The 28,000-nt window shown below is 37.8% G+C and overlaps 1 protein-coding gene across 5 annotated transcripts; it reads left to right on the top strand.

The window, feature by feature from the left end:
* Window positions 1–67: 67 nt before the first annotated feature.
* On the top strand, window positions 68–27,750 carry emb (exportin-1 emb). Of its 5 annotated transcripts, none has more exons than XM_022073431.2 (21): window positions 68–133; window positions 926–1,011; window positions 1,200–1,323; window positions 6,745–6,919; window positions 7,828–7,934; window positions 9,116–9,346; window positions 10,873–10,992; window positions 11,092–11,220; window positions 11,598–11,753; window positions 12,894–13,088; window positions 14,090–14,332; window positions 15,469–15,703; window positions 16,156–16,319; window positions 16,829–16,963; window positions 17,854–17,958; window positions 19,042–19,227; window positions 20,010–20,258; window positions 20,738–20,863; window positions 21,615–21,741; window positions 22,480–22,730; window positions 23,967–27,750. In XM_022073431.2, exons 3-21 carry the CDS (start codon window positions 1,213–1,215, stop codon window positions 24,111–24,113), a joined length of 3,192 nt encoding a protein of 1,063 aa, XP_021929123.1. In that variant the 5' UTR covers window positions 68–133; window positions 926–1,011; window positions 1,200–1,212; the 3' UTR covers window positions 24,114–27,750. The 5 variants fall into 5 exon arrangements, with proteins under 5 accessions (XP_021929123.1, XP_021929121.1, XP_021929124.1 ...); XM_022073429.2 differs by lacking the exon at window positions 68–133 and adding an exon at window positions 140–380; XM_022073432.2 differs by lacking the exon at window positions 68–133 and adding an exon at window positions 453–715.
* Window positions 27,751–28,000: the final 250 nt, after the last annotated feature.

Here is a 28,000-nt window from a genome sequence, read left to right as displayed (position 1 = left end):
TCACGTGAGTTTGTTTCATAGGCACGACGCCATTGGCAAAGAGAAATTTCTAGTTGTCCTATCACGAACCATGTACCATATCTCATAGTTGTTCTGGTGTCGCCATCTTGATATTATTTTTGAAAATCTTCAGGTTGGGTTATCTTTGAGAACAATTATCATAATTTAACGGGTTTTAGAGAGGAATTTAGATGGTTTTGCCACAGATTTAGAATATTTGTTTTATAGAAAAGGCTCGAAACCTTTAGCATTTTGCGAACGCATGCGTCATTTCCTATAACAAGAGTAGTCGTTTTGTTGTGCATAACCTTTTGTGTTGTGGGTGGTGAGGAGTTTGTTATAAAATCGTGATCTGAGTGGTGTTTTGTAAACAACGTATAGTAAGTATCGCAGCTGTGTAATTAAACGGAATAAGAATAATAATAGTAAGTGGATCATTATGCGGAAGTCGCCATTTTTGTTTGTTAGTGACTGCCTCGTGCAGGAGCGGCGGTGAAGTGCATACCGCGCGGGAAGATGGGAATGTATTTGCAACGGTTGTGTTGTCGGCGTTTTGAACATAATTACTTGTGAATGACAAAGAGATTATCTTATTTGAAGTATTTTTCGTTGTGTATTTCAATATTATTGTTAATGTGTACGAAATTCTGCCTCAAGAACTGAAAACAAGAACATACTCATTGTGAAATTAGTGGCAGAACTTTCGTCCAACAGGGTGTGGATTAGGATTTTAGACATAACCGAGTGAATATACTGCCTAATATAGTATTTTGGCCGTGGGTTGCTAAAACTATTCTCGTCGTGTTTAAACTGTTACAGTTATAAATTCATCGTATAACACATATTAATAGAAGTGATATCTTGAACCAAAATGTATGTCAGGTTATGTCTTCTGTATTTTTATGTTGTTTATTTTGTTGTGAAGGAAACCGAGTGGGTGGAAAAGGAATGATTGTTCGCAGCCTATTCTGAAGGCAGAGTTAAAGCTGCTTCTGGTCTGAAAAAGTAAAAGTGAGTGATTGAAACTTGGATGCAAGTATTAGAATATTTGTTGCATAATTTTGTGACATCTTGAGATATTTTGTAGGTTTATGATTTCCCCTCATTACTAACAGCGTCGTGTAAATGCAGTCATTATAAGAGTTTCATGATGTAATTATGTTTTTATTGTGGTTTGTTATGTGAATTTCTTCCAACAGTTTCTCAGTCTGAATGGCGACTATTGCTGAACAAGCCTCCAAACTTCTGGATTTCAACCAGAAGCTTGATATCAATTTGCTGGACCATATAGTGGGATGCATGTACAGTGGAATTGGTGACCAGGTATATATTTTTAAAGTGTAAATACTTTGAACCGTAAGTAATGAAGTTAGTAGATTTGTGGATTTGAATGATAAGTAGGATGATGTCCCAAGATTGTTTAATTTAAAGTGCTAACTTGTGTACTTTCAAAGTGAACCTTGGAGTATGTTGTTCAATTATTGTAATGTTCATAACTATTTTCTTCATATGTATAATCTTATCAGTTTAATTCTGATAATATTGCATTTGTATCCTTCTTCAAACAGTCCATTGTTTTGTAGCTTGCTGTAGTTCCTTCCTATCAAAAGTAATACATTATCAGAATAAATGTGTGACTACCAGGGCATAGATCTGTATTAGTATTATCAGGCACACTTTTGAGTTCTAGTTTCACATCATATGTTAAGTTCTTGTGGGTTCGTTATAGTTGATGGATTTATTAAACAGTCAAAGGAGTTGATAAAGATTTCCTTTTTACTGAATTTGAAATAACTGAAACAGAAACACCTGAAGTAACTGTTGTCTATTCCTTGCTCTTCATGTCTTACAGTTTGTTAGTCTCTAAAACACACTTGTGAAATTACCTCTTTACTAACATGCTTAGCATTATGGCAGATACTGTTCATGAACTGTAACAACTCATATACTCTACTGCAGTGGTATTCAACCTTTTTTGTTCGCATACCCCCAGATATAATTTCTCTTCAACTTTGTACCCCCAAAGTTGTTGGTGTATAATTCAAGTTATACATAGTATATAATCTATATCTAAAATAAACTAAATAAATTACATTACTGGTTATTCAGTGTTTGTCATAAAATAATATATATATTTTTTAAAATTTCACGTACCCCCTAAGATGTCTTCGCGTACCCCAGGTTGAATACCGCTGCTCTACTGTGCCACTCAACTGACCTAGTGGTTATGGCAACTCACTTTTTTATCATTCAGACCAGACTACAGGCATGTTCTGGATAGCTGTAGAATGTCTGACGCTGTTCTGAGAGCTAACACGTGTTGCTGGAAGGTTGTAATTACGTGCATGCTCGATCAGCCAGCCATGATGTTACTCCGAGCGGACAAGACGGGATGCTGCAAGGGTGGCTGTTCACCTGCTGTAGTCTGATATTGTGACACTCCGTGTCTTGAGTAGCTCTGAGGTGTGGTGCCTGTCTGTCCAGGTCGATTACCATTATATTTGTCCTTGATGTTGCTGGATCCAGTAGACCATGTTGATCTGGGTGATTACTTTCTATGGGCCTTTCCAGTTGGTGGCCTCTGTAGCAGCCCTTCAGGCTGCCAATGATGTGCTTGTATGTTGCTCCAGCAGGGAACATTGTATGTAAGCAGCTTTTTCCTGCAGGCAGCCTCAGACTGACAGTGGAATAATGCTCGGGACATATCCGTCAAACATCGGCGGTTTCACCCTGTCCCATGCTGGTCCCTGCGTTTTTGTTGCCTTCGTATGTCATTTAGCCTTCCACCACTGCCAGCTGTGTTTCAAACTTAGTATGTGGCTTGGAGGTTGTGCCAAGTTGCTTCTACGTTTTGTTGTGTCTCATGTAACTTGCAATTGAATCCCTTGCAGATTTTCTGGGTCTTTGTTTTAACAGCCAATCACAATGCCTTTCAGCTGTTTATCACGCTTGTCCATAACTTTCTCTTCAAATGCAGCTTATTCAGACCTAATGGCACTGATATAATTTTTAATTTCATCCTGTCTAGTGCTTGTGTCATGTATCTAACTCTCCATTATGTGTAACTTGCCCATAAGTAGTTTTAGTGCCAGAGCTATTTTTTGTTTACCACTTCTGACACCAGTTGTGGCATAATTTTTGATAATGCAGTGGGCTCATTATTTAAAATATAAGACGGACTTATATCACTTGATTACAATTGACTCTTTAATGTCATATCGCTTTACAAATCTCAGTCCTGGTAAAGCGGATATAAATGTTCTCTTCTGTATCTTACTTTTTCTTTCAATTTCCTGACAGAAGTTGGGCAAAGAAGTTGAATGAAGGATAAAACAAAATAGGATTCGTATATATGTGGCAAGTTTCGTAGAATAGCGTGAGTAGGATGCATGAAATAAAGAAAGGCATAGTTATAAGGAATGACAAAATTTGTTTGCAAATACAAAAGAAAAGAGGTCCATAAGAGATGTGTAAGGAAAAATACACGATATGTTGTACAAGAAAGACAGACAGATATTTGGAAATTGAGAAAGATGCCCTATATGCAGGGAGGACGGTGTTAAACCATTAAAATGTTCAATAAGAAGTGGGGGAAACAATTTCTGTGTAGTAGATACCACTATATTAATGAAGGTGTAGCTTATAAGATTACAATAAAGTGTACTAACATTGTAGAATGAAGAAATACAGGCAAATAGTTGTATAAAATCAGATATAAATGGGATAATAAAATATATAATCAGAAGCTTGGAAGGAAGCATTGTAGCGTCATGTAATATTATATTACTAGGGCAGAACGCTCCTTTCGGAGCTCCTCGGAGGGGTTGGTCAAGTTTTTAAAAAGCAACGAACCCCTTCGGGGGGGGGGGGGGGGGGGGTTGCGTTTTAAAATCTTGTGTAAGAAACTAATCTAAACCCCCCGAATGGAGGGTTAAAATACTTGACCAACCCCTTTTTTCGGGGGAGCTTGATCAAGTGTTTAAAAAGCAACCAACCCCCTTTCGGGGGGTTGGTTGCATTTTAAAATCTTGAGTAAGACAGTAAACTCGGCATTGTTGTGTTCCACAACAATGCCGAGTTTGTTTATAGTTGACATTGTTGATGACGTAATTTATTGACGACGACGAAATCACAAATTTTTATAGTAATATATTACATTTGTGGACCACAAAAGCTTATTGTTAGGGTGACACTGTATTTTGTACAGAGAAGTCTTTAAACGATTTCATTCAAGTCGTGACAATGGTGTGCCCATTGCTATTCATCTGTTGGTCTTGCAGTAATTGTCGTATTGGAAATAATGTTGCTTTAGGATTGTATGCAAAAGTATTTTGTAGTAAGAACATCGTCCATTTGTAAAACGTTTTCAACCATTTCAAGTGTTCTTCCATGTAGGTCCTTGATGTGTTTTACCATATTCTGATTTTAATGTAATAATAAAGTCATCAATCTTAGGAGTTTGTTATGGCACATTTATTATGTGCTTGTAGGTCCTCTTTTAATAACTGAGTAATGTTATATAATGGGGCTTGTATACAGTTTATTACAAGGTGAATGGACATATCAGTTTTGCCAGAGTTTGCAGTTTCTTCATGATGCTGCCTTGTTGAATGAGAGTATATGACTCGGACACTTACAGATCACTCACTGTCCACAAATATCTTTTCACTGCCAGTTTGTAGTACTTTCCTTTCCCTGAAGGATCTTTTTAGTGCTTTCAGAAGCATTGTATGCAGACCTAATCACTTGATCCTGTCACATCTTTTCCATTTTGCTGCCATCATATCCTCAGGTTTCTTCTAAATTGTAGATGGTTTTCTCTTTGCTCAGTACTGTCTGATGTCTGAAAGATTTTGCGACACCACAACTCAGTGTTGTTGAGTAGGAGCTGTACCTTCTCTCCTCCCAAGTGCCTACATGGTGTATTGTGGGACAGCTTTACTTTGCTTAAGTTATTGAGTGCTGTTGAAATATCTTGCTGCACTGATGAAGTTCTGCTTAAAAATTTAATGAAGTTTGTATACAATCAAACCCCACTAGAGGACCACACTTTCTCGACCATCAGTATTGGCATTAATGCGAGGAGGCTGGTGGTAAATTTAAATAGTTTTATTTTTATGTGTTTTTGTTCGAAATGGCATTTGGCATACGAAGTATTGTACTTGTGATCTTTAGGATATAGGAAAAGGCAAAATTGTTGTGTGTGTCTGTACAAAAAATTTATAATAATAGCATAAAGGGCTAGTAAGTATTTTACTGCATTATAATTTTACTTTTTGGAGCAAAGTGCATACTGATTTTTCTATCCATAATGTTTTACACTCATCCGCTAAGTATTTTTACTTGTTCCTTAAAAATAACTTCCATCAATTGCTGTTGTTCCATTCTTCACACTTATCTGCCCCCACCCAAATAACTAACACATTCCCAAGGTTTGCAACTTACACGCCTTCTTTTGCTCTACACACCGCATGTTTCACCCCCTCCAGCTGACAGTGTTTTTGGTGTCATGGGCCAGGATATTTTTCTTTGTAGGTGCATATACTCCCATTGCCCATGTCACACAAATGCAACTGACAGTTTGTTACCAGTCTGGTGGTTGTATCGTAATTGAAGTGTCTTTGCATGCTATGTGTTACTTGAAGGAAATACTTTTATTATGGAAGAGTTCGTTAGCTCTGTCACACAGCAGAAAATGGGTAGACCCGTAACTTTTACCGCAATTCTTCGATTTTTACCTGTTATTTTACGCAGCTTATTCTCCGGGGCACGGCTATTGGTCTTCACGTGCCTGCCTTGTGGCACTCCATGAAAGAAGCTTCAGTAAAGTGTATTTTAGTTAATATGTGAGGATTAGCTTGTTACATGTTAATTGATTACACAGAAGGTTTTTAACTCATGATGGATTTATTACACACTATTATGAGTACAGTTTATTATTTGCCGAATTAATTTCTGCGCTTAACAAATCACAGACCTGTTTATCCATGTAATTATGCTTTCTTCTACGTTGTATAATAAACTGTTCTTATCTGTGTTTCTGTCTAATTACACTACTTGGTCATGCTTTTACTTGTTAATAAGTACTCTAACTCCACCAGATGTGTACACTTGTTTTCATAAGCTTCTCAAATATTTCAAATATTCAGTGCTCCTCCAAGTATTTATAGTGAGGACTCGAAAGAGAGCGCTGTTTCTTGCTGTTTGTAGATTAGCCGAGAACTTTAAGGGGTCTGTTGGGCCTGCCACCTCAGCCCATGAGTCCACTACTTTATTAATAGCACCTAAATTGCTGTCAAGTACCGTCAAAACTGGGGCTTCGTTGCAGAATAAAATACAGTAATATACATGTAACTATAGTGGACGCTACAAAACATTGATGGGAAGGGTGATATACAACAAAAGCATTAACATGTCATAATATGTAAAGGTGTAGAGAGAAGGTGGACCATTATGTATGCAGTTTTGAAAACAGAATCCCTTAATATTAAATCGAATGGTGTTTTGTATGTTTTTCTCTCACTTTACCATTTGCTTGTCTCCCCCACTGCAAGGAAAGGATATGAGAGCAGGTAACTTCGTTTCCTCTGTTCATGTTGTAAATGCAGGCGTGTAGTAGTGCGAACTTTCACTTGGGATCCTTTCTTGTGGTAACTGGTGCTGAGAATTTAAACTTGATTTTGTATATCTCAGTGTATGTGATTACCTTTACTAAAATAATTTAATGTAATTCTTTTGTTTTAGCAACGTGTTGCCCAGGAAGTGCTGACAACACTCAAGGAGCATCCAGATGCTTGGACGAGGGTCGATACCATTCTTGAATTTTCCAATAACCAGCAAACTAAGTATTATGCTCTTCAGATTCTAGAACAAGTCATAAAGACGCGATGGAAAGTTCTACCCAGGAACCAATGTGAAGGTAATGATTGTTTAATTTATTATAGAAATTTCTATAGTTTGACACATTTGTGGTCATCTCATTCCTTTAATAAGTGGAAAAGAGAGTTGACGAGCAATACATATAATGCGACCTGCGTGTGAAAATGCTGTATTTATTTAATTTTACATTTTCCTGAATGAGTGAATTAATAGCGTAGTGGGTTCTTTAAAATACAAGATTGGTTTATTCACATACATTTAATTATTTATTTTAATTTCAGTTCTCTTGCTCTTTAAATCACTCCTGTTAAAACAGTTCTCTTGAATGCAGAACACCGCTGTCTCTGTTGCACAACCTGTATTTATGCACTGCTTATATACCTGTCTTGCTATACACAGCTGTGCGTTGTGACTACCAGTGTGTGGAATCTGGCTAAAAGCATTTGGTTTCTATCACTGATGTTTTCAGAAATGTATCTGGCATTGATTATTACTAGCACGTCAGAGATGTGTTCAAAAGATACTGAGATGTGGCATCGATGGCTTTATTGTAGGCACCATTCGTTTCAGGGTTTATGACTTTTATTTCTGGTGACTTTATTTTCTGACGCAGGTATCTACCGTGAAGATATCCGTCTTCTGGGTTATTGCGCTGTGTAGTCTGGTCGATGTCCATCATCAGGGCGATGAATATTCATCGCCCTGATGACGGAGGCAGTATGACCTCTGAAACGTTGGTTAACATCGACCAGACTACACAGCGCAATAACCCAGAAGACGGATATCTTCATACTCACCGCTGTGAGAACCTCAAGTCTTACATCTACCGTGAAATTACAAGTTTTAAAAAGAGTGTCAAGAACTGTGAAGTTTAGTAAATGTGGCGTGCTTATAAAGAGGGAAAAGCCGAGGCTAAGTCATTGCTAACTCGTATATTTTTATTTTCAGGCATAAAAAAGTACATCGTAGGTTTAATCATCAAAACTTCATCAGATCCGAATGTAATGGAGAGGGAGAAAATGTATCTGAACAAGTTGAACATGATTCTTGTACAGGTAAGAGTACATCATGAAACATCAGGTGTGTTGTGAAAGGAAGATTCGTTGAGCCATTTCTCTGTTCTGTGCGTAAAGGTGCTTCTACTAATAATCACCCATTGTACTGCCACCCTTCCTCTGGTGGTGACTACTACCTGTTGTAAAAACATGGAACTTATTGTACTGTGATATACACTTATCACCACTCTAAAAATTAATCTTTCACAAAAAATAACGTGTTAACATCACAGCACGGTTGATGGTAATGATTCAAAACGAGGTACGTGGAATGATTAATGCCGTAGACCCACTTTTGTCAGTGAGTGCCTTTGCCATTCGAAGATGCAGCCATACCCCTTGAAAAGAATATTACCAGTCTTATGACTAACAGTTTGTACCACCACGGTGGTCTAGCGGTTAGAACGCTGGCCTTGTAATCCTGGGGTCTCGGGTTCGATTCCCGGCGGTGCCCGAATTTATAACGTGTTGGGCAAGGCCGTGGTCTAGGCAACACGGAGTTTTCCTCCGTGGCATCCCAACAATTACTCCATTCACACACAGAAGAAGGCAATGGCAAACCACTTCTGGATCATCTGCCAAGAACGTATATGAACAGGTCCCAGTCCGAGAAAAGGATGGAAGGATCCTGTTCATATGGACCTGTCGTCAGACTGAACACTAAATAATAATAATAATAATGACTAACAGTAATGTTTGATAGTTTAATTTAGTCCTCTAGCTCACCTAAAGTGCATATGTAATGACAGATTCCTTACTCCTGTTCTGCCAGCAGCCCTCTCTCACTCCGCTGACTGACTCCCTATGTTTGTATTGTTTACTTTGCCTCTCATTCATTGTGGAATCAGTAATAAAGGACAGGCCAATGATGAAAAGTGTGTGAAAAGAAACCTGGAGGGAAGAGACCATTTTGATTGAGGTGCAGATGGGGCTAAATAGGTCTAGAGGCAACTCGTCAATATGGTAATAAACCTGTGGTCTATGAAAGGTTGGTAATATTTTGATCAGCTGATTATCTGTCAGCCTCTCAAGAAGAACTGTTTTCCAGTAAGTTTGCTGGAGGTAATATTGAAGAAAAGATTTGTAACCCTTTCAGAGATTTGGGCCAAGTTGGCTCTTGATGAACGTGGCATATATTTGTGTTTTGAAAGGACGACCGCAATTCTGTTTTCTGTCATCAGGTATTGAAACGTGAATGGCCCAAAAACTGGGAATCGTTTATTCCCGACATTGTTGGAGCAAGTAAGACCAATGAGAGCCTTTGTCAGAACAACATGGCGATCCTCAAGCTTCTTAGTGAAGAAGTGTTTGACTTCTCCAGTGGTCAGATGACACAGACTAAAGCCAAGCATCTGAAGGATACCATGTGTTCAGAATTCTCACAAATTTTTCAGTTGTGTCAGTTTGTTATGGTGAGTCCAATGTTCAGGTTTACGAGATTTGCATTGCGTTTGCGACAGTTCAGCTGCACCTCTTAATAGCGTGGTGTAGTATGTTATAGTATAGCATAGTACAGTACATTGTTATGGGAGAAGAGACTGTAAAGTTTGTGAGGTGCCGATTGCATTATGAGAAGATCCACCATCTTGATTCTTAGCATCGTGTTGTGTGATAACTTATGCAGTAATAATACAGTGGGTCTGTCCACACTAATATTTTTAGGTTTTATTTATTCGTTAATTATACCACAGTAAGATCATCTTCAGGTGAATACTGTATACTTCAGGATACTATTGACTTTTGATAATAGTGGGGATTTAAAATTGGTGATTGCGGAGGCCACGATGGCTTTTTTTTTTGCCAAAGACATCGTCTAATGCAATCAGAATTGTTTTCAGTGTAAGTTGTTGCATTGTCTTGTATAAAATGTCCACAATTTTTCTTTGTCAATCAGTTGATTGAAGAAGGACGACAATCTGATGTAATGCGCAGAATTGTTTCGTGAAAGACGTGGCCCATTTATCCTCCAAGCAATAATTTCACACCAAACACAAACTTTAAATGATGCAGTGGCACTTCATGAACAGCGCGAGAACTTTCTGTGCTTCAGTACCCGTTGTTATGGTTGTTTATGTGAATCGCGCTTTGTCATTAGTTCTTGGTCAGGAAGTCCATTGAATACTGATTCCTGAAACCACCGCAATATCATATTCTTGCTATAAATGACGGTACATTTCTAAGGCCGCGACTTTGTGCCAATGTGAGCTGTACCTTTTGTCGACTTGCACTGAAGAGCCGAAAGATGTAATAACTTTTCAGGCTTCTTCTGATCAAGTCATTAAGTTTTTATAATATATATCTTTTTTGTCCAGCACTGATTTCATAGAACATAATTCTATTATGTAAATCATTGCTTTACGCTGTACTGTACTGTCTGGATACTTCCTACAGAACTTTTCACAGCATTTATTCCATAAAGAATGCTGTACAAATGTATCATATATGAATGTTTTATGTTCAACATTATATTTGAAACAATGTGAATATCTGTAAATGGTAGGCAGTGACTATGGAGACTACCAAACTTCATTGTGCTGCGTCCTCGCCATCTTTGTATCAATACATGTCCTTATTCAGACTGTTTTTTACAGGCGTGCTTTGTGCTTTATATTACTACCAAAGAAAAAATATTTGCATAGGCAGTTGCTTTATGTTGGACCACGTGTTCGGAACATGTCATATAATAAATGTATTTCAACTTGTAAACAAGTGCATAGTGCTTATATATTATTTTGTTGTGTGAAGATGGCTAATTAATTATTTTTTGAATTTTTACTAAATTTGTTAACACATTGCAATTTGGGTAGTAAAAACGAACGCTTCACTGGAAGACTTACATGTTTTTCTTCGTTCTTCTCGAGTGTAACTCACTGATTATTTATTTAAATAAAAAGTGTTTGCTATGTGTACGTTTGCTGACTTGTTTATCTGTTTAAAGGACAATTCACAAAATGCGCCGCTTGTTGGTTCTACGTTGGAGACGCTGCTGAGGTTTCTTAACTGGATTCCCTTGGGTTATATATTTGAAACAAAGCTTATAAACACACTCATATTTAAGGTATGTTGTTAAGGAAAAGAACATACCTTTATTAATGAAACTGATACATTATGCATGTAAAATGAAATTTGCTGTCAATAATATGTTTCTTGTTTCTAGTTTCTTAATGTCCCCATGTTCCGAAATGTGACGTTGAAATGTCTGACAGAGATTGCTGGTGTGACTGTCACAAACTATGATGACATGTTCATAGTTATGTTTACTCATACAATGGCACAGCTGGAACAGGTAAGATGTGCTTTTTTATTTTTTGTAGCGTTGTTTCAAAATTATCGTACTTTGTAAGCACTGTGTAATAAATTGGTTGCTTCATTGTGGGCTGTTTGAATAACATGATTGTTTATTAAAATTGGTGTCAGTGGTCTGAATGTTACAGGCTCATGATCATGGAGCCAACCCTTCCAGTGCTTGGTTGTGGTGAATCTCTCTCAGTATCAAATTTAAATTTTCTAACGTTGTCCGTCCATAAAACGTGCTGACAAGTGTTATGTAATGTGGCTTTTATTTATGTGGCTGGCACTGTAAAAGTGGGACTTCAAGAAGAAACCAGACATTTTTCTAAAGGAAGTATTGCACAGAATGCAACACTTATTTTTCTCTTACAGATGCTCCCCTTGAATACCAATATTCGTGAAGCATATGCTTTTGGACAAGACCAGGAACAGAATTTTATACAAAATCTAGCAATGTTTCTATGCACTTACTTGAAAGAGCATGGCACTTTGGTGGAGAAGAAGCAGTTGAATGATGTTTTAATGAAGGTAAGAAAACTGTTGTAATTTTATTGCCGTGGTATGTGTTTGCGTTGTTTGTGCAGTCCGTGGTCAGAGTGCAGCATGTGCATTTACATATGGCCGTATAAATTTTAATTTTTGTGGATTTGTCTCAAAAGAAATTTAAATACTGTGTATTAGTGTTGTCATATCTGTCAAACTCAGTACTGTCTACATACGCTATTTCCATTGCCGTAAAGTCTTCGTAGACATGTGATTTGTTGAAAGGATTCGCCGTGCGATGCCCTCCTTTTGCAGAGACCAGCGCATGCTGCATTTGAATGTGATGTCATGAAAAGGCTGGTTTATTGCTGACTTTATCATTAAGAATAAACTTTATTTTGTTACAATTTAATGGCATGGCGTGGACCATAGTGAAAACAATAACAGAAAACAAATGTACAAAAAAATTTACACATTTTAGTTGTGTTCTTGTTTTCATTTGTGATAAAATATTTCCACATAACAAAAATCAAGAATAGTTATTGTACATCCGAAGGTGGCCTTCTTATGCTTTTCGTATAATGCATTTCAACTACTACAAGGATTGGGCCTATTGACACATTCCGGGACTGTTGCTCAAGGCACCTTGTCCTTATTAGTCTTGTAGGGTGCATTTGAGTAGAGAGTGACAGGTCCACTGCCTCTACAATTTCTACTCAATCCATATTTGTTTGTTGGAGCCATCTAGTAGAGAATCAGGAGAGACGTGTGAGAAATGGTCACTGAATTTTTCTTATGAAACATCTCATATCGTGCTCATAAGGTTCTTTTACATGCCGTAAATCTATGACATGGGACCTCTGTCTTCCTTTCTGAAGGAAGTTGTGCTGTGGATTCTATCGACTTCGGCCGGGTTTGAACCCGCGAACTTTGGGTCCAGTGGCGAGCACGCTAACCACTAGTCCACAGAGGGCAACTATAATGCTTTTATTTATATGAATATTTGGAGTATTTATGTGTGTTGGCAATCTTCCATAATGAAAGCATTACTTCCAAGTTCCAAAGTTATGAAGCGTACTGATTAAGAATTTTTAATTTAGTCTTGAATAACTAGTCTGCTTTTTTCAAAGATTGCATGATGTTAATAAAATACTTGTATATTCACTTTTCATGTTTTATTTACAGGCACTTCATTACTTAGTCTTAATCTCTGAAGTTGACGAGGTAGAGATATTCAAGATCTGCTTAGAGTATTGGAATGGCTTGAGTTCAGATCTTTATAGGGAGAGCCCATACACCGCTCCTTCGCCACTCTTCCTGGCGAAAACTAATTCTGCCATTCCACCACGAAGGTTATTCTACTGTGAAGTGCTCACTAAGGTACAACAGTGTTATATGCTTGCATTGATTTATAGAAACCCGCCACTCGATGATTAACCTTTTTAGTGAGAAGAATGTTCTTGCTTTGTGTTTTTTATTATTACAATTTGACAATGGGAGTGATGCAACTGAACACTCTGAAATATTTTAAGGAAATATTGCTTCGTTCGACGTAGTTCAGTTTGCATCTGGCATTGCTTGAAATGTTTGTACAATCTTTAACAAAAATCAAGTGCTCAAAATTTTCTGGAAAATTAATATGTAATGTGCCTCTTTTTTCACATGTGCATTGACCTTTGTAAAAAACAGTAAATTTTTTTGTCACTGATTTGTTTAAACAGCCTTTCATTATGAATATACTGTAATTTATATCATTTCACAAACATTTTATTGTAATGTAGAAAATGTAAAACATAACTGCCTGAACAATTTAAACCATTCTTATGAAGGTAGGAGGATAGCTAACCCATGTTGTGTATTCTTAAATATACCAACGTGTGTCCAACAAAATTGTGTTGTCAGGAGTTGGGTCTTATCTCTAACATTTAAAGAATTGGTCGTGTGAAGTTGGACTGCACGGGCAGGACAAACATATTCAACTTGTATTTGAAGATTGCTGTCTTCTGTGCTGTAGCACCGTGTGTTTAGTCTGTAGAAGATTACCAACGTTTTGTAGGTTTTTGCTGCCTCCATCATCAGGGCAGTCATCCCTTCTACCAGACTACACAGCACTACAACCCAGAAGACAGGCATCTTCAGACTCATCGCCTTGAAAACCCTAAGTCCTGTTTCAACTTGTTTGGTGTTTTCGTATTGGCTTTAGTCCTAATTCCAAAGGTCTCCTGAAAAGCTGAAATTGCATTTGTTCATAATAATAAATTATTGAAGTAATCAGAAACCTCTTACAAGGTTAAAACATGAGTTATGGACAAGTGATGACACCCTTGAAATAACAAATTTCTTCTTTTGAGGTTATTTACCTGTGCGTACATGTATTGCAGGTAAGATATATTATGATCAGTCGAATGGCAAAACCAGAAGAAGTATTAGTGGTGGAAAATGAGAATGGTGAGGTTGTGCGGGAGTTCATGAAGGATACTGATTCGATCAACTTGTACAAGAACATGAGAGAAACTCTGGTGTATCTCACACACTTGGATTATGCAGATACAGAGCGAGTCATGACAGAAAAACTGCAGAATCAAGTCAATGGGTCAGAGTGGTCGTGGAAGAACCTGAACACGGTAAGAACCTGTTTCTTTCCTTCTTTCTATGGCGCACCAGGCCGAAGTTGAGCCTTGGCCTCCTCCCTTATGGGAGGTTTCTCTGTCTTTGAAGTGTGCGTCTGTGAGTAGTGAATGACAAGCCAACTGCCTCTGCACAATTTCTACTCAATCCTGATTTGTCTGCTAGAGCCATCTAGTAGTAAATCAGCAGAGACTTGGTTGAGAAATTGCTGCTGAATTTTGCTTACGAAACATCTCGTTCATGCTCGTAAGGTTCTCTTACGTGCCGTAAATCTACGAAATGGGACTGCTGGCTTTACTTCCCCCCTGAAGGAAATTGTGCTATGGATTTTTATCACCCTTAAAAATTTGTCGACCTCGGTCGGGTTTGAACCCGCGAACCTTGGGTTCAGTAGCAAACACACTAACCACTAGTCCACCGAGGGCGACAAGAACTTGTTTCAGTCCACCATCATTGTGCCCAGTGTAATAAATGATTTATTGCTTTTCATAGGTATATGAATTGATTTGTAACAATTTTATTATTCTTGGTTACATGAAATGTATTTGCAAATAGGCTTATGAAATTTGCAAATCTTTGCATTGATATGTGTCATGCTTTAAAAATACTTATTCTGTGTGTTATGTTAAAATCATATATTTAATACAGTAAGAAGCTGTCCCACTATACACCGGGCAGCACTTGGGAGGGGGAGATAGCTCCTACTCATTCTTAACCTTAGCACTAGGCGGGGGTGAGTGGTTAGCACCATGCCCTGGCCGCGCTTTACCCCTGGAGGAGATAACCCTGGTACCCACTTGGTAGGAGACTGGGTGGGCCCCAGAGCCAGCATTTTAAAATTAAGCCAAAGTTTTTTCTCTCTCCTTAAATGGCCATGGTTTCATTTTTATATTTCCCACTAAATTAAGTTTGCCTTCACGTTGTTTTCTGTACGTGTCTTGGAAATATTTTGCAAAATACATTGCCAGGTCTGCGGCATCTAGTATATTCCCACAGGTAGCATTTTGGCTCCCCATATTGAATCCATGCACACTTGATATATTCATACAAAATTTTTAGAAGGAACTGTGTGGTTTTTTGATAAGTATAGTATGTTTAATTTTGTGTGTATTCAATCTGTGTTTTTGCACAGCTTTGCTGGGCCATCGGTAGCATATCGGGTGCCATGCACGAAGAAGACGAGAAGAGGTTTCTGGTGACTGTTATCAAAGATTTGCTAGGGCTCTGCGAACAAAAGAAAGGGAAAGACAACAAGGCCATTATTGCATCCAACATCATGTATGTTGTGGGGCAGTACCCAAGGTTCCTGCGGGCACACTGGAAGTTCCTCAAGACTGTAGTTAACAAGTTGTTTGAATTTATGCATGGTGAGTGAAAGTATCAGGACCGTGTAGGTTACAGTATTTATAGATATTTTTCAATGTGTCACATGGAATATCATGTGTTTTATTTGTGTTACAGTGTGTGGAATGGTAGCAGGTCTCTCGCTATGAATGATGGTATATCTCTCTCTTTTTTCCACCTCCCTTCCCTCCCCCCTTGTTGCCTTCCTTTGAAGTGAGATAATTTTGTTCTCTGTTTATCTAGTCGTAGAATTGTTATGATTTGAACCAGGCATGAAATAATAACAAAAAGTATATTGTAAATATGTGACAGCAGAATTGTAAGTCGTTGAAAGGTCTCCTCTGTAATATATTTGTCTTCTCATTTTACGTAGTTCATAATATTGATGTGCTGTATAGAATGTTTCTGTAAATACCATTTTGTTTTGAGGACATCGTGCATTGTATTAATGTGTATTGGCATGTCTTCATTTTAGAAACTCATGATGGCGTGCAGGACATGGCATGCGATACATTTATCAAGATTGCGCTCAAGTGTCGGAGACACTTTGTGACGGTTCAGGTCGGAGAGGTGATGCCATTTATTGAGGAAATTCTAACAACCATCAGTACGATCATCTGTGATCTGCAGACACAACAGGTAATTATGTACCATTAATTTTCTGGAAGCTGAAACCAGAAAATGAAAATATTTTGTCCTCTGAAGTGAAGGTAATTATGATTTGAAATTTTTGTTTAGAATTTCTTTGTGTAATGTGCAATAACAATATGGCTCTTAATGAAAGAAAAAGAAAATTTTGATCTAACCAGGATTCTCTGCCATGACCCCATGCGCACAAGTCCACTATGTTACCATGTTATGACATGTTGGTATTGATTCACATTTCTTAAAGAAGATGATAATAGGACATGATTAGTTATAGCTAGTTATCTGAAAATAATCAAAGTTTAAGACTGAAAACCATGTTTTGAATTAAAAATGTTTTTTCTCAAATTTGATCTTGAACTTTGAGATTTGTTCGTGTCTAATTGATGCATATATATTTTAGCTAATGTGTGTTAGTATGATTATACTTTGAAAATATAGACCAAGTAAAGTGTTGGGACGTGACGCGTGTACTTGAGTTCCGAACTTCGTGTTTGTTCTAGGTTCATACATTTTACGAGGCTGTTGGGTACATGATCAGTGCACAGGTGGATCAGGTAATGCAAGAGCATCTCATTGAAAAATACATGATGCTTCCCAACCAGGTGTGGGATGATATCATCAGTCAAGCATCAAAGGTGAGGATACTATTTGGATCTTGCACAATTTGTTTTCCGTTGCTTGGTTAATATGATGTAGAAGCGCGACCAGTGCTCCAGAAATTCATATTTGGTGGCTACTTAGTAAGGCACTTGCCACCAGTTTCATTTAACCCAGTTGTGCAGGGATGGGACGTGTTCCCAACTTTTGTAAGTCAAACGCTGTGACGCCATTTAATCTTGTAGGTGGTCACTGACATTTCATAATCTTAATGAAAGTAAAAAAAAAAATTTCTTCGTGCTTAATTCATTTCCAGAGTACTGAACGCGTAATATTTGTTTACATGACACGAGTTTTGAGTGCTTTATTGTGTGTGGATGGTTCTTCAGACTGCTAAATATTTTAGTCTAGTCTTTGGATATAAGGAAAGGAAAATATAGCATATCACCTGCATTATGTAAGTAGCAGTAACTCTGTGATTTAATCATGATTGGCTTACTGTCTATCCAGGCAGATTTACTGTCGGCATTATATGACACAAAGAGTCAAACAGGAATAGGATCTCCCCTGAAAGACACTCAAATTGACATTCCTTCCTTCCTTCCTCTGCGGCTCTACGGTCCTCTGAGAACCTTGAAATGGGGTGAGATATTTAGGTATGACACGGGTTTGTGATGTTTTGATTGAAGTGTATGAACGAGACTGCAACAGGAGAGAGAAACTCGCATGTTCATGTGCAGTTCAGTTTCTACCAGACTACATGGTATAACATCACAAAAGACATTCATCTTCAATTTTTAATAATATGACGAAGGTTAAATAAAGAAAGCTTCAGTCAGTATGGAAGGTTCATTTTCTGGTCTTCCTTTTATGACATGTCAGTATTAAAGACTGATAGGCAGACCATATTCGTCGTGTTTTGTTACAGAATGTGGATGTGCTGAAAGACCAAGATGCCGTCAAACAACTTGCAAGTATACTGAAGACAAATGTACGTGCCTGTAAAGCTCTCGGACATCCCTATGTTTTGCAGGTAAGTAGATTTTGCAGTAACCAGTTTGTGGATGGATAGATGGACTGAGAAGCTAATTAATACTCACATCATGAGTGTATAAATGAACTCTTAAAATAAAACATATGCTTAATTAAATCAAATTTGAAATTTATAAATTTCAATTTTGTTTGGAAGAAAACAGGTTATCATTCTGAAGATGCCTGTCTTCTGGGTTGTTGCTCCACATTGTCTGGTAGGAGTTTATTGATATTCTAGAGGTCCTTGCTGCCTCCATCTTCAGGGAGACAGCATGAACCTCTGAAATGTTGGCAGACTTCTACCAGACTGCACGGCGCACCAACCCAGACTCACTGTCATGAAAACCTCAAATCGTGCTTAGGTTATCATTTTCTTTATTCTTAACAGCAAGCTGAAACTAGTGGCCTCATTTGTTATGTGTTTATTTAATATGAGACCTTAATTTAATAATCATAATAACCAACAAAGGGAAATTTTGTTTTGCCGGTGTAAATACTGTACTTTTCTTTTGGCGTGTACTTGAGAAAAGGACGGATTTGGTGTAATGTTGCCCTTATTTATAAGTTTGATATTGCATTATTTACTAGTTAGAAGATGCTTGTGAATGCTATTGTTATTTGAATTTTGGAGTTCCCAGCAAAATAACGTCAGTTGGATGATTACTGGGTTTTTCTTAATGTAACTTTTCATGGTTCTTTCCACAATTTTTTTAAATATAACCGTAAACTAACAACCACACAATCTGAAAGTTTTCACGTCATCAACATTTTATAAATTATACTTTTTTCTTTTAATTTTGTTTGGATCATTCACTTAATTTGTAAGTATTTTAGTGACAGCGCAGTTATATGCTGCAGTCTGTGTAACTGACTACCGTCAACCTTTTTGCATAACCGTAATATTTTTCTGAAGCAAGTCCTTAAAAGCCCCAAGGGTGGGATGTTCACGCAGGTTGGATTTATTATCAGAAGACAGACTGCGTACTGCGAAGGAGGCATGTATAAAACATTTTTGTGTATCACTGTGCTTTGTTTAATGCATTATGAGATGGAGAAATATCATAATTGTACATTTCTTTTCTAGCTGGGTCGGATCTATCTGGACATGTTGAATGTGTACAAAGTTATGAGTGAGAACATAATTGCAGCAATTGCAGTGAATGGTGAGGGGGTGACCAAACAGCCTCTGATCAAGAGTATGCGTGTTGTGAAGAAGGAAACACTGAAGCTCATATCTGACTGGGTCAGCAGGTCAAATGACCATGCTATGGTAAGTTGAAACAAGCTTAATCTATTCTGAATAGTAGAGTAAAGTAAAGCTGTCCCACTATACACCATGTAGGAGCTTGGGGTGGAGAGGCGATGTAGATCCTACTGATTCTTGACCGTGGCACTAGATGGAGGTGAGTGGTCAGCATCACACACTGGCCACGCTTTAACCCCGATACCCATTGGGTAGGAGGCTGGGTGTGTCCCAGAACCTGTCTGGACGCAGAGGCTAGAGGAAAAATCCTCTTCGCCTGTCGGGGATCAAATCCCGGTCCAGTCCGTAGCCAGTCACATGACTGAGCTACGCCGGCTCATAATATATATTCTCAATGCTGGTGAATATTGCAAAATTCTCTCAGGATATTTTTCAGTGGCATCTAGCGTGAGCGGGGATTTTTTATTATTTTTTGTGGCAAATCTATGAAAGTGTTTGCTGTTTAATTTGATTGTAGCGCATGAGAACGTTGAGAAATTAAATTGACACTCTCCTTCCATCTTCACTGTAACAGTGACTTTGCAGTATTTGGGGTGGTTGGTGGTTTTACCCCTTAGTTTGTAATTAGCTTACATGTGTTGTTTTGTTCCTGATTAAATAAACATTATACTTGTGACAATTCTTTCTCCAGGTAAAAATATCATAGTATGCTTTCAACAGACTAACATATTCCTGCGCGCTGAAACACGATCGTTAAGATAATGTACGTTTTATATGTGCTCTGCGTGTAGCATGTGCGTACGTTTAATGGCAGTTTGACTAGTCAATTCTTTATTTTGCTGTTATAGGTTTTGGAAAACTTCATCCCTCCGTTGCTGGACGCGGTGTTGATAGACTACCAGCGGACTAGTGTGCCTTCTGCTCGAGAACCAGAAGTTTTGAGTGCAATGGGGACCATTGTCAATAAATTGGGAGGTCACATCACGAGTGAAGTTCCCAAAATCTTTGATGCTGTCTTTGAGTGTACGTTGGAGATGATAAATAAGGATTTTGAAGAATATCCTGAACATAGAACAAATTTTTTTCTGCTGTTGCAGGTAAGTAGAGAATACGGTAAAATTGACTTGTTTAGTCCGTGGTATGCAAGTTTTGAATCAAGGTTAAAATTTAAGGATTATCAGACTTTTACGTTTCATTTGTCACAGGTGGAGGAAATAATAATTTTTTTTGTCTGTGAGTTGTAGAATGTAACAAATGTTACTTTGAGCACTTCAACATCTTTCCAACAAAATTAATGATCTTGAAAGGGGAATTTTTGTAAATTACAAATTAGTTGATACATCTGAAAGACTATGAGAAGTATGGACGTCTATTAAAACTTTATTTATCCATGTCTAATGCAGGCTTATATTTTACCAATTTGTTGCCTGTAGAAGCAATATATTATACAAAGGAAACCTAAATAAAAACCATTTTGCACCTAATTCACCGATGATTGAGGTGTCTTCACTCATATAAGTGCACGTTACTGTGAGACATCACATTAACAAGATATGAATGTTTCTGTTGTTTTCAGGCTGTGAATAACCATTGCTTTCCAGCATTCCTAAGTATTCCACCAGCTCAGTTCAAGTTGGTGTTGGATTCCATTATCTGGGCCTTTAAACATACGATGAGGAACGTGGCAGACACAGGATTACAGGTAAACAGAGCTTTGCTGTCTTTTGTTATGATGTAACAAACTGGTAAGGCGTTCTGTACGTTCGGATAATTTTCATCTGTTTACACCTGGAAATCCAATTTATTCTTGCATTTTTATGTCTAAAAACATGGAAAACAAAGGCCAGGATGTGGTAATTGCAAGAAATGTTTGTACTGTTTAATAAAGTATAAAATTAAGTGTTTCGGAGAAGTTCGCTCTTGACACGTCAAGGAGTGCAATGCGTATCTCATCCTTGACAGTCTTTTCTTTAGGACACACTCACAAAAGTACTTCTTGCATGTGCGATTTCTGCATAATTTCTTAAATAAATCAAGCATAGTTAAGCTTTGTTTATTGAGTTTTTGTCAATATGAAGAAATGTTACTTGTTCAAGTATCTTGGCTCTCCCAGGGTGGGGTGGGGGCAGGAGGAGAGAGAGCCTATGTGGTGTTCTTAACATTTTATACTACCCTTTAATGTTATAATCATTTATACTGTCTTTTTCTGTATCTTTTGTCAGCTAATGAGCCGTATTCTCACCACACATTTATTGAAACATCGCGCATTAACTGTAGACTGATTTTAATTTGGAAGCAAATGCCAGTTAGTTAGGAAATATTGGGCAGACCTGTCCGTAGGGTAGCTGCTTCTTTAAGTGCCTGTAAGCTGCATTCAGGGTTGAAAACCAGTTAGTGGTTTCAGAATGTTAAATTGTTTCTTCATTGCTTTCTTTACATGACTGCCTCTACAGATCCTGTATCAGCTTCTGCAGAATGTTGAACAACATGACCAAGCCGCCCAGAGTTTCTACCAGACTTACTTCACAGATATTCTGCAGCATATATTCTCTGTTGTCACTGATACGTCCCACACTGCTGGTGAGTTTAACTTGTATTTCAGAACTCGGACACAGGCTGTCACTGAATATGAGCTCGGTCAAGATCCCTCCCACCCAAAGACAATTCTTTACTTTGCAAATTGAGTCCATGCTCTGAAAAGGGTGTTTATGTTAATTTGTCACGTACCCTTATTCAGTTTAAATGTTGTAAATTACATGAACTTCATTAGCTGTCTCAAAGTGACTTCTTGATAAGCTAGGCAATTGGTGTTCAATTCCAAGCACTGGCGGATGTTCTCCTTTTGTCACCATGTCTGGTCCTATGTGATGTGCGCTGGGTGCTCACTTCTCATAGCGTTGAGGTGGATGTGTACAGCTTACCTCCACTCCACATACATTTCATGAGTTATGTGCCATACCTTGATCTTCACACATAACGTGTACAGTACTCGTAACTGAATTAATGTCTTTATTTCGACCACCGTTGTATCAATCAATGCATAATGATTGTTTTATGTTTAATTCAATGTAGCAATCTTGTATAACTTAAGTGTATTGAGTTTCACACCCTCAGCTTTCTCCAAGTATATTTGTATATTTCTGCTGTTGAGTTAATTTGATAGCGCACTACACAGTGTAAATTAAATCAAATCAAATATTTCCTGACCTTTAAAAGGGAATCATTTTATTTACAGGAAGAATTTAGTTATGCTTGCACAGAATTAATAGGTTTAAGCCTTTTTCATAATACAGGTTGGTTCACATTTGATTTTATTAGGGTTGACAATGCATGCCACAATCCTGGCGTACATGTTTAGTCTAGTGGAGTTGAGTCGGATCTCTGTCCCTTTGGGGCCGTCCCATGATAACACACTCTACGTTCAAGAGTTTGTTGCGAGTCTTCTACGGGCAGCATTCCCACATCTAAGTGACAACCAGATCAAGATTACAGTCCAGGGACTCTTCAACCTTGATCAAGACATCCCTGCTTTCAAGGAACACTTGCGTGACTTCCTGGTTCAGATTAGGGTAAGGCTTCTTTCTATGTATGATACAGTAAATTATTTCATGTCATGTTCGGTGGATTCCTTGCTGTTTTGGTGTGTCATACCCCGAGGTTTTGGTTGGATCAGATGCTCCAGGTATGGAGGGCAGCTGTTAGTACATAGAAGTGTTGAGAGGTGGCTCTCCAGCTCGAGGGTTGGATGTGGGGTTAACAACCCTCTCCGTTATAACTGGCATGTTATGAAATGTGACATGGCCTCGGACTTTAATGAATTATCCAGCAGCGGATGTGGGATTGAACTTCAATCACCAGAAGAATTTTTATGGCAGGTTCATTGAAATAAGTAGCAAAGGAATTGGCAGAGTGTTGGTTGGACGGCCATGAAGGGCCAAGTATGACACGGAACCAGTGGATGATAAATTTTACATTCTTATATATAAGTGAATGAGAATCAGATCGACATTTTATTGGGTATGGTTTGTTAGAGATATGATGCCATGACGGACCCCTAGGCACGGGTGGTAAGATAATCTCAAAATGGGGCGTAAGTGTTCTTAAAACTTCTACTGATTGCCAACTAACTGAATTCTTAAAGGATAGACCTTATTAAATCTGTTTATTCTGTAGCTGAAGAATTCCCAGTGGCCTTTGGCAGGCATTTGGAAGTATACTAATGACTGTTTTTGTTTCCTTAACAGCAAGGAATTTCTTAGTTGTCTGGGAACTATTAGTTTTTTAAGGACCCTGCTCTTAGTAAAGTTAATTTTTCATTGTGACTAGTGTAAATTCTGTTCTGTCGGCGTAAATTGCGTACCAGACTACGCAGTTTTCATGTGCATTCTAAATGCTCCTAGCTGTTGTTAAAACAAATGTGGTATATATGAAATAAGATATTATTCCCATCGATTTTATGTATCGTGCTGAGCCAGCCATTGCATTCGTTGAGAAAATTCATGGTTATGAAATGAAAGAGGTATCTGTTTTCTCTCTCTCCTCTTTACTCATTCATATTTTGTGAATATCAGTTTTATAATTGTCTAAATTGGAAGAGACGTTTACCATAGTAGAGAATGTAGATATACTCAATGAGCGTAAGTGGGATTATGTAAGGCTTAACACTTTCATGTCACACGATCGTGACATTTTCTTGGGTGATAGCCGTCTTAACATGACAGGGCCAATTGCCTGAGAGAATTTTAGAACATGAATGGTATTCTTTGATTGAATACACGTAATATTGATTACCTTCTCCTACCTAGGAATATACGGGTGAAGACGACACCGATCTGTTCTTGGACGAGCGTGAGGCAGCATTAAGACAGGCGCAAGAGGAGAAACGTCGCATCCAGATGTCTGTTCCTGGTATCATAAATCCTCATGAAATGCCTGAGGAAATGCAGGATTGAATCAGGAATTGGCTTGCCGGTTAGCAGCCATTCCAGTGGTAAAATCAGTCACTTAGCTACCTGGGTTTACACAAAACTCTTCCAGATTACTATGGTGATCTGCTTGTAATCAACGATTGGACAGGACTGAAGAATTCGGATATGTATGCTGTGTAGTTGGTATTGATATTTAACTGGGGTTTTTGTAAAGAACAGGCCAGAATGCAGAACTTTTTTTAAGTTTGTGTGATATATGATTTGTATACTAGAGCCTACTGAAGAGTGAACTGCAGCTGTTCAATCTATGTCTCGGTACTCACAGTCACAGGACCGTTTTGAAGGTCGCACCGGAAATTCATCCAAGACAATGCTGGTAGTTGAAGTATTGCTTGTTTCAAGTGTAACATTAAACTGCTATAAATTATGCTACATCAGTTTTGAATTTTCAGTGGGAGGGACTGAGGGATGGGCTAGAATTACTCCTACGCTACACGAATAAAAATTCAGTTCCAAATGCAGCTTCTAGTAGTTTATGTAAGGAATGCTTAATTCATTTTCATTAAAAATAATTTTCTGTTTATGGCAGGCATGGTGTGATCTTGCTCATTCATTGTTTACTCCCATATTGGGCACGTTTCAAACGGTGGTAGTTCGACATAACGTATTGAACAGTAGGGCTTTTCATTTTGTGTATGTAATTACTGAATTCCTCTTGTGTTGAATTTAGTTAAAATCCAATCAAGCATCCAACCATAAGGTACCTGAAAACCTAATTTTTTATGACAATGTGTGGAGGTGCCGAGCAAAAGCCGAACGAGTGGTATATGGAAAGGAAGAAAACTCTTTTTTCTGTCATGTTATTGTCTCGTGTTCTTGCTGTCTAGTGCCCTCTGTGAGGAGCAGCGTTCCGTTGGTGTGATGCGGTTTGTACGAGCCGCTGTTGTGTGCATGTGTATGAAAGCAAAAAAAGGTGGATGGAGTAGTCGAGGAATGTGTGGTTAGAAAGTGGAGGTGAGTACACACAGCAGCAAGCAGGGCGGCCTGTCAGGAGGCTGAATTGCGACTGTGAGAATGGTTGTGTGTGCTGTAATATGATGTTTTCTGAACTGTGTAATTATATTAGTAATTATTATTATTATTATTATTGGACGTGTGTTTGATGAATCCTAAGCCTGTCCCATCCCTCGCTTCCCCACTAAACCAGCCACCCATTTTCTCAGATAAATTTAATTTAACCATAGAAAGTCTGAATCACTTTAGCTCAGTTTCCCTCTTTGGGGTGTGAGTGCATTGCATTTCTGCAATTTAAAAATATTTTTTGAAAAGGAAATCGTGTAATCTGTTTTGGTGGCTTTCTTCCACCCCTATAACTTATCAATTACAGGTGGTGATATCTCTGTTGCAAAACAGTCGAGATTATTCTCCGTACATGTAAAATGCAGTGTTTCTGGAAGAAGGAATGTGAGAACAAGTTTGGTTCTCTTCTCGGTAACAGAAACCCGCACGTGAAGATGCGTTAGAAGCAGGGTTCACTTAAATATTCAGTGGTTTTTGTATCCTGAACTCATGCAGTTATTTTAATTCTACTGAAGTCCATACTTGCTTGTCCTCGAGCAATTTTTAATTACAATCGGTGTAAAATATCAATTCTGCCACTTAGTTTCCTGTACTGTGTGTGTGTGTGCATGTCTATGTGTGTGTTTTATGCGTCTGTAATTGGCTGCAAAGAATTTATTTGTAAGTGTGTGAGGTTTTCATTTCATCTCGGAAGCTTGTTTTATTGTTTTTGTCCAGTTTACACAGATCACGTACCATTAGCAGGTTAAACATTCTGGCGTGTATGATTGAATAATTGGTTTCGTGTTTTTGTTGTTGTTATGCGGTACAGATGGGAGTTGTTTTTATTACATATTTCAACTATGTAGCTGGTTGCAGAACTTACCCCTACAGGTGTTGTGACACTTTTTTGTTGATTGACCTGTATGCCTGGTGTCATTGATTTGTCGAGTGTGAAAGTTTTTTTTAAGTCTCTAATAAAAATTAATTTAATCTTTGGAATAACTGAATTGGTAATGTGAAAGGAGTTTTTGTAATAGTTCAAATTGGAAGTGAAAGAATGTTGTAATTCTTGATGCCATTAGATAACCACACGGCAGTTAATAAATAATTCGTGTTGTGGGCATAGAAAACTCTTCAGCTTCTGTTCTAAGAAGAGAAGAGTTGGTGGCTTTCGAGAACTTGCATGTATAATGTAGGTTGCTCTTTGTGAGAAGTTAATAAAATATTTTACAAATAAGACTTACTAGATTAGGAAGCTTGGTTCTTTGAGGGGGCAAAGTGTCATGAAAACTATTGGATGCAGAATACTTTCATAATAGTCTAAAGTAACATCAGAGGTGTAAAAATCTGGACTATTTGTCAGTGTGGAGAACTATACGGCGTGAATAAACCTCGGTTGTTCTTTTGCGTTGAAGTACGGATGCTTTTGCTTTTATAAGAATTCTGTATTCACTTTTTGATAGATGTTGCTGAGAACTTTGATTGGGGCATGACATCTTTTGCATAAAACAGTTTATTGGACTAGCGTTGCATCCGTGATTTTGGCATAATATGGGCTTTGTTGTTATTGTGTTAGACTTACTTAATATACAATCACTTTATATGGAAGAAACATTATTTAAAAATTGCATTATTTAAAATCTGGAAAGTCAAAATACACTAATAGGAGGCTATTGGTGGCACATTTAGCACACTGAGTGTACTAGAACGTTGAAAATATTTGAATTTTTGCATGTTTACACACTGAAGTCAGAATTTCTAGTGGATGTTTTATTTTCAGTTCTTTTTTTAAGAGATGACATTACATTCCTTGGTTATACTAAAATAAAAATGTGGTGGACTGTAAGTATCTCATTACGAGGTGTAATGTTTTGATATGCAGTTTTATAGGCCACAGTCCAAAGTCTACAAAATATGTTCTTTTTTTTTATAAGCATGTTGCCCTTCTAGCAGAAGACGGTACTAATTATGTTCCACTGAGTAGACTAGTTTACCAAAGAATTACTTTAATGGCACTGTAGCTCTTCATTTGTTGAATTTAAACTTAAATCAATTTTAAATGCTCTTAATATTATTCGCTAAAAATGAAACCTTTTCCAATGATTTCTTTAACAGTTTTTCCATTAGTTTATTTTGAGCTCTTAGAACGTGACTATTATTATTGACATTATCCATCACCTTTGTTCTTTCCAAACAACATTTTTGGAAACTGGATCTGTTTTTCTTGCTCAGAAATTAAGGCTTCTGTAATTTCCACCTTAAGTATATCTTCTGGTATTGTTTCATGCATTGTTAATTGTTATAAGTGCTTGTGAGATGTGCATTATCTTTCCAGGAATTATGTAGAATGGAAAGTAATTAGTGTTTGAGCACAAATTGATGACGTGTGTAAATACAGTACCAGCAGTTACCTGAGAATGAATTGAGTTTAGTGCAGATTCGCACGTGCACAGCCGGTCGTACTCTTTGCTTGCTAGTTGTGTGCTTAAATTATGTTGTCAAGATGACACTAATGTGGAAAGAATATATTTATGTATGAAGTTGAAGTATGCCCATTCTGTGTAAACGTATATTGGGAATATAAAATGCTCATACTTTTCTTGTGCTGGTTTGTTACAGGGGCTGCCATAACAGTTGTTGCTTAACGTTCTGTGTCATGCGGAAAACTGCCCATTTATTGCTATTTATGTGACTGGCAGCTCCTGACACCACTCTTTAAGGTATTATTATGGTTTTTTCAGCTTCAAAACCTCTTTGACATTCTTAGTTGTTTCATACAAGATGTCTTGTGTATTATTTCTGGTTTGAACGATTATCTTGCGAAGGTTCAGTATGTGTCATCCTCGGGG

Source organism: Zootermopsis nevadensis, unplaced genomic scaffold (genome assembly GCF_977971745.1).
Source record: "Zootermopsis nevadensis isolate Lab colony 2312 unplaced genomic scaffold, Znev_1.0 Znev_ptg000020l, whole genome shotgun sequence".
NCBI lineage: Eukaryota > Metazoa > Arthropoda > Insecta > Blattodea > Termopsidae > Zootermopsis > Zootermopsis nevadensis.
This window is presented reverse-complemented; position numbering and strand designations above follow the sequence as displayed.